At 53.1% G+C, this 10,040-nt stretch overlaps 1 protein-coding gene and 1 long non-coding RNA gene across 2 annotated transcripts; both read left to right on the top strand.

Annotated features, from left to right (window-relative positions):
• Positions 1 to 1,222: 1,222 nt before the first annotated feature.
• On the top strand, positions 1,223 to 2,999 carry LOC122390369. Its single transcript, XR_006258138.1, has 2 exons — positions 1,223 to 1,621; positions 1,988 to 2,999. It is a non-coding gene; the product is annotated as an uncharacterized LOC122390369 (long non-coding RNA).
• Positions 3,000 to 7,281: 4,282 nt separating this feature from the next.
• Positions 7,282 to 9,511, top strand: LOC122390370. The gene is made up of 2 exons (XM_043383263.1): positions 7,282 to 7,313; positions 8,232 to 9,511. The coding sequence occupies exon 2, from the start codon at positions 8,232 to 8,234 to the stop codon at positions 9,441 to 9,443; it is 1,212 nt and encodes a 403-aa protein (XP_043239198.1). The 5' UTR covers positions 7,282 to 7,313; the 3' UTR covers positions 9,444 to 9,511.
• The last annotated feature ends 529 nt before the right edge of the window (positions 9,512 to 10,040 follow it).

A 10,040-nucleotide genomic window follows, 5' to 3' on the forward strand; every position in this document is an offset into this window, starting at 1 on the left:
TAGAACATTATATATCCAGACCACTATGCATATATGTGTAGTGGTCTATGGATGAACAAATATGATACACACTTGCAGGACATGAGAAACGATTTGTTTACGGCACAAGAAGGCACTATCGATGCGAGGCACAAGCTCAACGTTAACCCTCGCATGTGTAGGGGGGGGGGGGTCGGATGGACCCCCCCCATGGTTTTTCGTGAATAACTCGCGTAAAAAGCGGCCGATCGCGACGAAACTTTCAGTACCCTCGCATTGATCAATTTTACATTTACCCTGAAAATTTCATGACCCTGACCCAAATGACCTTTGACCTGTGACCTCTTTTCCGAGACCATGTTTGGCCGGAATCGCGATTTCGCGTATGTCGGCTCGCATTAGCCGCGCGTTTGCAAGCTTTTCGTGGTTTCAAACGTTCAAACATGTGATTTGATGCTACTCCCATACATTAGGGTGGGTGTCAAGGTCACCTGAAGGTCAAGTCAGGTCATTGACCTTTGGTGACCTCGGGTGACCTCGGTTCACTTTTTCGAGTTTTACATGTTTCTAGGCTAGTTTTTGGAGCTGAATTCGAATTTAGCAACCATTTGAACATTTACGAAGTAGTTTTGGTGACTTCGTAACATGTTACGAAGCTGTCAGAGGCGGTTGACACGTACTACGAATTCCCGTCACGACGCCTACTGGTTGACCTGACCTGACCTGACCCGACCTGGTCTAAATGCTTAAATACATCATCTGTGATCAAAACTAACACGATATTCGTGATCAGGACCCCGAAAAAACCCTTAGCAGCCACACTTTACGACTTTCTAACAGGTCCCGATTTTCCCGAGTTTGGGTCATTGACCTGACCTGGAGGGTCAACCAATGACCTAGGATCTTAAAATTGGGTATCATCGGCTTCCTCTCGTCACGGGCAACACACTCGTTTTTTCAGCGAAGCTCTAGCTCGATCAGGGGCCAAACGGCAAGGGGGGGTCCAACCGACCCCCCCCCCCCTACACATTAGAAGCTGGCAAACGCCGCACACATGCGAGGGTTAAAACACCGTAAAATTTAGGCTATCCAAAGCTCTTATGCTGCGTCAAAACAAAGTCAAAAGGTAGCGCACTTCGGACAAAGCACTGGAACCGAGTCGATAGTGCAGCAGCCATTGCCGGGGTCAATCACTCATCGAGGTTCTCAATAAAAAGGTCAGTGAGATCGTCCATAGCGGCTACCTTTCGGCTGCAGACTGAACCGTTTCCTGCTTCCGGACTGGATTAGAAGGCGTGCCGCGGACGGCAGGTCAGTGTCCGGCCTTCGTCGCGTGCCGCCCGACCTTCAGCGCGTGGCGGCGTCGACTGCGGGCTGACCCCGCGGCGCGCGGCCGGTCAGCGCGCAGCCGCTCGTGGGGGCCGGTCGGCCGGCCGGGGGCGGCAGCGGCACGTCACAGGGGGCGGGCTTTCCAGAGCATGCCGTTGCAGGTCGGTATAAAGTCGCCGGCGCAGTGCCGACTGTTTAGTGAAGGTCACCGTGCGGCCCGGAGCGGGCTTCCATCTGGATCGCGGACCGGGACGGTCACTCGCGGACTCGGTGTGCTTTTCGGCATTCACTCGGATCGGACGCAGTCATGAAGGTAGGTGCAACACGCTACAGTGGAGAGCATGGTCGGTAACTTAGCCTTGTTCGGCCAATAAATTCAATATGTCATTAGGTATTTCCAAAATTGCTGAAAATATTAATTGAGCGCTTTTGTAACCTTACAAAATGTAATCGATACGTCATCAAATTTGAAAATACGGATTCGGCTAAGGGCAAAACGAGCATCTTTTTAGATCAGAATAAGTAAAAAGAAACAGTCTCTTTATTGAACAATGTGAAGCAGAAAAATACACAAATTTTGTTTTAGTTAAAACAAGAATCAATATTTAGTCATAGGTTATCGGCTTACTTTTCCAGGGGTGCCCTCGCACTCTCTCACTCCGTGCTCGTGTGTTTACAGGTGGCCGCAGGACTACTGATGCTGGCTGCTGGCTGCTGGGGAGCACTGCTACCCCACAGTGGAGGTTCACACAGCCACGAGCCGCACCCGCACCCCCACGAGCCGCAGAAGCAGACCGAGCTGACTCTGCCCGGTGGCTACCTGCCGCCTTCCCGGGAGTACCTGCCGCCGCCAAAGGCCACCGACCCGCCGAACGGCTACCTGCCGCCGCCAGTGGATCCTCCTAAGAACTATCTCCCTCCTGTGGACCCTCCCAAAACTTACCTACCTCCCGTGGATCCTCCCAAAACTTACCTCCCTCCCGTGGATCCTCCTAAAACTTACCTCCCTCCCGTAGACCCTCCCAAAACTTACCTTCCTCCCGTGGATCCTCCTAAAACTTACCTCCCTCCCGTGGATCCTCCCAAAACTTACCTCCCTCCCGTGGATCCTCCTAAAACTTACCTCCCTCCCGTGGATCCTCCCAAAACTTACCTCCCTCCCGTAGACCCTCCCAAAGCTTACCTCCCTCCCGTGGATCCTCCCAAAACTTACCTTCCTCCCGTGGATCCTCCCAAAACTTACCTCCCTCCCGTGGATCCTCCTAAGGCTTACCTTCCTCCCGTGGATCCTCCTAAGGCTTACCTTCCTCCTCCCGTTGATCCTCCTAAGACCTACCTTCCCCCGGTCGACCCTCCCAAGGCGTATCTCCCTCCTGCGCGGAAGCTGCCGTCCAAGTACCTGCCGCCGGTGCTGAATAACTCGTACCTGCCACCTGCAGTATAGACGGAACACGGGTGTGCTAACTGTGATGCTGTGATGCCATTGTGTGCGACGGAACCAAGTGTGATGAAACGAAACCCGGTGGCAAAAACGTCTCCATAGAATGGACATTGGTAACTACTCTTCTGCAAACATCTCATGAACTGTTACTGCGTGATGTGATGTTGTTTGTTTATTGGGTGGCGCTTCAAACGCCCCATGTGTACTGGTATTATTGTGATAATATATATGATAACACATAAACGTAAAATGTATTTATTAGAGATGTTATGCATAATGGAAAACTATTATATACCCTCGTTTTTCAATGAACGTCACTTCCAGCCGAGATTATAAGACTCGTGCACTCTCCTTCGAAAACTCACCAGAAAAAGCTGATGCAAGGCCATATAACAAGCTGATAAGACCAGTATAACGCCTTTTGGGGCGACTAACGGAGCGAGCGAGAGGGTGAGCCTTGCACGTGCGAAATTTCAAGGGGGTACCTCCAGTTGACTTGTGCACGGTACCCTACTAACCGGTCTCTAGCGATGTGCCGAATTTGAGCACAATCGGTCCAGCCGTTCTCGAGATCTGGAAGCGGCACCCTGCACGTGCGCACGTGCAAAATGGGTCCCAACTGACTTTTGCACGGCACCCTACTAACCGGTCCCTAACCATGCACCAAATTTGAGCGCCATCGGTCCAGCCGTTCTCGAGATCTGTAATCGACCCCTGCACGTGCGCACGTGCAGCACCCCAACTCTGGCACATTGATATGCATTGCCTAGTGGGTGCCTACCTACATGCCAACTTTCAGCGCAATCGGCCAAGTAGTTACGGAGATATTGCAACAATTACAAAAGTGACACCTCTTCGTTTTGCACGTGGCACGTGCATAAGGGGTCACCCACATGCATCGGGAATAGTCCAATACTTGGTAAAAGGAATGAAGCTACCCTACAAAAATTACCGCGTGTAAATCGGCCAAGTGGTTGCTGAGATATAAGCCTCGCAAAAGCGTGACCACGGCCGGCCGGCCGGCCGGCCGGCCGCTCATACTCAGAAATTTCCGTTAATCTAAGGAAAGACTACGCTCGCTTCGCTCGCTCCGTAATAAAACTTACATAGCACTGTTTTCATACTAATCTCCAAAATTTTATCAGAACCCGAACAATGAAAGGGCCTCCGCGGAAGCCGGCAGGGATAAAGTGCCATTGGCATTCGGTGACCTTAGCCCGATGGTGTCACGTTCATGAATCATGAGCAAAATTATTCACTCGGCTATGGCAGCAATTAAGTCCATTGCTAGCTTCTTACCAATTTCATATTTTCGGAACAGCTTCAACTACTAGGTAGTTTTCAGCGCATTTGCGGAACTAATTGAGGTTTTTTCTTTAATTTTTTTTTTTTTGCGAAACGTCAATGGGAAGACTGTTTTATGATGGTATGTCAAGTCGATCAAACCGTCGTCAGCTGAAAACAAGCATAATATTTTTGCCTAGACCAATCAACAACTGCCAGGCATGGTGATTTAACCCGAACCGCACTTTTCTTACTCCTTCAGCTCATTGATGGTCTGTTTTCCTATTCATTCGGTGCACTTGGATGGTGAGATGTCCCCAATTTCAGAAATCTAGGTCTTGAGATCCGAATAATGTACGGGTCATGAGTTCACCTCCAGCCGAGAGAGCGGCCGCTCCCCGAAGCGCGTTCACGGGTTGCATTGGCCGTTTGTACGAGTATGACTACTCCGTTCCGCTGCATCCTTTGGCTTGGCCCAAGGCCAAAGCTTGGCCCTCTATCAGCCGGACGTCACCTCCTAGCTTTTCTTCAGCGCCGTCTTAAACCTGGACAGCACTCCTATGCTTGCTGGGCGTTAATTGTCTCCCGCTTAGACCGATTTCCTTATGTATTTTCAAGCCAAGATGATCCAGAGCTCGTGCCCTCCCAGATATGTTCTGTTTTTTTTTTTCGTCCACTTCTTGCCTTGTATGCAAGTTTGGGCCGCTTCCCTTTATTGAAAATGTCTACTCCAGCCCAAAGTTACACTTATTGGTGGTGCTTTGTGGATGAGTAAAGGACTCTTTAGAATTCTTGCCGGCTATACCTCAATATATCTTGCCTCGAAGTATTAGGGTAGTCTTTTGGTCTTACGTCCTACATACTAATACTAATATGCCTGCATTAGTGAATGTGAGTAAAACTAGCATCGCACAGAACAGCATCGCATTGGCTTCCAGTTGATCGCATATTATTCTTGGTATGATGATTATATTTTTTCCGAAAAAAAGCGTCTGTCTTTTTTTAGAACTCTCGCAAGCTGCGCCGTTGGTGCTGAAACAGTTCCAATAACGAAATGTCCCACTCCCAGCAAGACAGACACTGCGTCAAACGCAGCTTTCAGCATTGACCTATACTAGAATAGTTCAATGGCTTTCGAATGATGTTTCACCTCCTAAAACGTGTCTTTCATTCCCAATCTGGGTGCGTATTATTTAGGCCAGGGTTCATAATGTCCAGGGCACAATGTGTCCAGTGCTCGAAATGGACAGTGCCCTGAATTGGCCAGTGTTCACATTGTCCAGGGATTACATGGTCCAAATGTGGCCAACTGGCTGCAGATAGTGTAAATTCAAAGAGGCCAGGGTTCATAATGTCCAGGGCACGATGTGTCCAGTGTTCGAAATGGCCAGGGTTCATAATGTCCAGGGCACGATGTGTCCAGTGTTCGAAATGGCCAGTGTTCATAATGTCCAGGGCACGATGTGTCCAGTGTTTAAAATGGCCAGTGCCTTGAATGGGCCAGAGTTCATAATGTCCAGGGATTACATAGTCAACCCAACCCAACCAAACCTAACCTAACCTAACCTAACCTAACCTAACCTAACCTAACCTAACCTAACCTAACCTAACCTAACCTAACCTAACCTAACCTAACCTAATCTAACCTAAGGTAATGATGTTTGCCTACCAGGGATAAGGAAATAGTTTCTCGAATGAATAGATTGCAAGCAATAGTAAATCAAATATTTTTAGGTTAAGTGGTTATGCATCAGGCTTCAGGCCTTCGGCCTGAAGTCAGATACATAACCACTTAACCTAAAAATATTTGATTTACTATTGCCTGTAATCTCTCCTAAGGCATTGCCTTCGGCACTGCACTGCTTCGCATTGAGCTGGTTCCGTGTTTTTTACATAATGACCTCACTTTCAGTGACTATGTAATCCCTGGACATTATGAACTCTGGCCCATTCAAGGCACTGGCCATTTTGAACACTGGACACATCGTGCCCTGGACATTATGAACCCTGGCCATTTCGAACACTGGACACATCGTGCCCTGGACATTATGAACCCTGGCCATTTCGAACACTGGACACATCGTGCCCTGGACATTATGAACCCTGGCCTCTTTGAATATACCCTTTCTGCAGCCAGTTGGCCGCATTTGGACCATGCAACCCCTGGACATTATGAACTCTGGCCCATTCAAGGCACTGGCCATTTCGACACTGGGCATATCGTACCCTGGACATTATGAACCCTGGCCAGAATGAATGCTCCCCCCCAATCTGCTCCACTTAGTCAAGCAGGCCTCAAATAGCAACGAAAAAGATCCGTTGTGCGATCCGGCCCACTCCTATCTCGGGAAACCAGTTTGGTTGGTGGGTGGAATGACGCAGATCGGTCGGTGGGAACACGTGTTCTCTCAGGTAACTATGCAGGGTTTGGTGCGACACGGGTGGGTCCGAGGCGACCGGAACTGGGAGAGCGGACGACAAACGGGACCGGGAGAGGAGACAGGAGACATCAACGCCTGGGCGGGGGCTCTAAGTGAGGATGGCAACAGCATGTAACTATGTACCTATCATCATTGATGAATGATGTGGGCTGTTTTTTATGCTGATACTCTTATAGGGCTAGGTATAGTTCGTTTTTTTTTTTCAAAAGGACGCTGGCTCCAAGTAGGTTTTTCGAACAAGCACGTGTTTTAGCGAGCAAAACGAGCAAAAACTGAACCTGAGAAAATCGAGCGTCGACTTATTTTAACATGTGTTTTCTTCCCGATAATTTCCATATGTGCGTTTTGGAACCAGATAGGAGAACAGTGGTGACGTCATGCTGTCGAACATGTATTGCAAGGTAACGTATAACTATCATGGACGGAACCGCTTACTCGATTATAAGCACGGCAACAGTGAAAAACTAAGCTTCACCCAAATTTGTTGACACTTGTCTCATTGCACGGACATTTGGGTGCCTGCTGCCACCAATGACGTCATCATAGTATTGTTACGGGCGGCTGTGACCGCCCGTTGTGGCATGCCTGGCGCCGCCCGTGGCGCCTCCCCGGCTGGCCGCGCCCGGCGCCGCCCCTGCCGCGTGGCCCTCGGGCGGGGTCGAGGGCTGGCGCTGGCTGGGCGGTCGGCGGCCCGGGAGAGGCAGGGAGACCGTGGTTACGAGTGGTTGGCTCTGTGGTTCTTGTTTGGGCCTCTGCCGATAATACAGTAAAGCATCGAGTCTGAGTGTGTTCAGCTCCCGCAATATTTGGCGCGGTCGGTAGGACCGGCGACGGCAACGGTGAGTCTGTTGTGTTATTATCGTTTGGCATGATTGTGTTTAGACTGTAGCCGATTAACTAATGGCCGGAGCCGAGCGGTCTGCTCGGATCAGTGGTGGATGAGGGGACGGTAGGGTTACCGCAGGCATTTTTCGGGGCGGTTAGCCTTGATTATTTATTATTATTATTTAGAGACTGAGTAGTATCGCAGGCGGTTAGCCTGTGAGACAGCGTCGTGCTTTTTTGATAGGGTAAACGGCTATTGCCTCTGTTGGATGGTGCCGCACTCGACTATGCGCGGCCCCTGTATGAGACAGGTAAAAGTTATTGAAACATAAAGGAGGAAACACTGATACGGAACGAACATCGAGTGGGTCGGTAGCATTAGCCTAGCGTGACGCCGAAACTGAGCGCGCGATGCTCCAGGACACAGTAAGTCAGCTTCAACAGGAGGTTGGGCAGCTGCAGTCGTCCTTGGAGGCACTCACTGTTGCTCGTTTCAGCCCTGATACGTCCAAAACTAGCGGGTGTTACGGGTGTGGTGCTCCTGACCATTTTCGGCGGGACTGCCCAGTGGGGCGTCTTGGTCAGCTGAGGTCCGGGACACCGGGGTCACAAAGTTGAGGTGTCCCTCGTGGGGAGGGGAGGCCGCAGTCGAGGTGGGTGCCCGTTAGTCGCTTCCAGCGCTGACCCACCTCGACCGATGTGTCTTCTCGATCCGGTTTTGCGGCAGAACAGGAGCGTGACCGGTCTATTATGTGACTAGGTCAGGATGTGTGTCAAAGGTTTCAGGCGGGAAATCAAATTTGGTCCCTCCTGATCGAAACCGAAAGTAGTGGAAGACCCTGTTACATCAAGTAGGGTGGGTGGGCAGATATTGACTTGTGCTGCTAAGAAGTGCTCGTGAACCAAAAGGTGATTGTATTTTTAAGTTTCAGATGGACCCTACGCGGCTGGAGCTAGACAGCCTCTGGACGGCTGTTGCCGAGGAAAGGGCCGAGCGCGAGCGACTGGAGGAACAGCTTCAGGGTCTCCTCAGAGGGCTCTCGGGAGGTGGTATGCCTTCCGCGGACGCCGGGCTGCCGCTGATCGTGCAGCAGGACGCGGAGCTGACTGAGGTGGTGACGGAGATGCCGTCCTCCGCACTGTGGTCGTCGCCGGCGCCGTCGGACTCGGACCTGGTGGAGGTGGTGGTGGAGGTCCCACCCGCGGATGGTGGTGCCGCGGGTGAAGCCATGTGGGGGACGCAGCCAGATGGAGAATCGTTCCCGTCTCCTGACAGGAGACGCCCGGGAGACGGCGAGGAGGGCGGCGGACGACCACCCGTATCTCCGACCGCCGCCATCCTGGCGGAGGTTTCAGTCGCGGTCGACGGTGCCGACATATTGGGCGAAATTCTGGGCGAGCCGGTATCTCCGGCCGCCGCCATCCTGGCGGGGGCTTCAGTCGGGGTCGACGGTGCCGACATATTGGGTGAGATTCTGGGCGACCCGATCGACACGGACTTTGGATTGGGGGACATCGCTGAGGGGTCCGGCGGTTCGCCGGAGGCTGGTCCGCCGGGGTCCGCCGTGCTCTTAATAGGAGATTCTATGCTGAGCAGGGCGGACTTCCGGTGTGACCCCCCTCGGCGCCTGTCCGTGTGCGCGGTCCCCGGGCTGACTCTGAGCCGCTGGCTGCGGTCAAGCGCGACCGAAGTAAGGGCGTGGGTCTGTGGGAAAGGGGAGCTGACGGACCTCCAAGTCATCTTATGGCTGGGCGGTAATGACGTTTACCCAAGGGGGGCCGCCTTCGACCCGGTCACGGTGGTGGCGACGCTGGGGCGGCTGAAGGAGACCATCATCGACACCCGTAGCCTTGGTTGCGCCGTGACCATCCTCGGCGTGACGCCGCGGCCGGCCCGCGACGGTGGCAGAGTGTGGGAGTCCACCCCGGCCTTCTGGCTCGAACGGGCGCTGTGCGAACTGTGCCGCGAGACCGACTCCACTTTCGTCGCGCTCGGCCGACGCCTCTGCCGGCGGGAGGGGAGGAAACGGCGCTTTAAGATGGACGGCAGGTTCTTCTCGGCTGACGGGGTCCACCTCAGCGCCGCCGGCTACCGGCGACTGATGGACTACCTGCCGGGGTGGCTCAGGCGCGGCCGACGCTAGGCGGCATGTGTGAGGGCGCTCGGGACGGTGTGTATGAATGTATGATTCGAAGTTGTCGTTTTTGTTGTTGTTGTGTTTTGTTGAGGCTGTTTTTGGTGTGGTTGTCATGCGGGGGGTCACTCGTGCTCGTGGGATGACTCGTGCTCATGTGGGGGAGGGGTGTTACGGGCGGCTGTGGCCGCCCGTTGTGGCACGCCTGGCGCCGCCCGTGGCGCCTCCCCGGCTGGCCGCGCCCGGCGCCGCCCCTGCCGCGTGGCCCTGGGGCGGGGTCGGCGGCTAGCCCTGGCTGGGCGGGCGGCGGCCCGGGAGACGGGATCGGAGGGACGTGTGGAGCGGTACGCGCTTGTGCTCCCTAAACTGCAAATAGAGTGACGTTCGGATCCGGTGTGTTCAGCTCCCGCAACATTTGACGGGCCGAGATCATCCGACTGGCGCATGATGATCCATCGAGCGGGCACATGGGTCCTACCGACCTCGAATCTCTGATGATGCGTGAGCTGTATCAGAGGCTCGGCATCCACAAGACTAGAACAACGCCTTATCATCCTGAGAGCGACGGGATGGTGGAGCGCTTCATGAGGACCCTGAAAGACATGG

This window comes from Amphibalanus amphitrite, unplaced genomic scaffold, assembly GCF_019059575.1.
Source record: "Amphibalanus amphitrite isolate SeventyFive unplaced genomic scaffold, NRLGWU_Aamphi_draft 000394F_arrow, whole genome shotgun sequence".
NCBI lineage: Eukaryota > Metazoa > Arthropoda > Thecostraca > Balanomorpha > Balanidae > Amphibalanus > Amphibalanus amphitrite.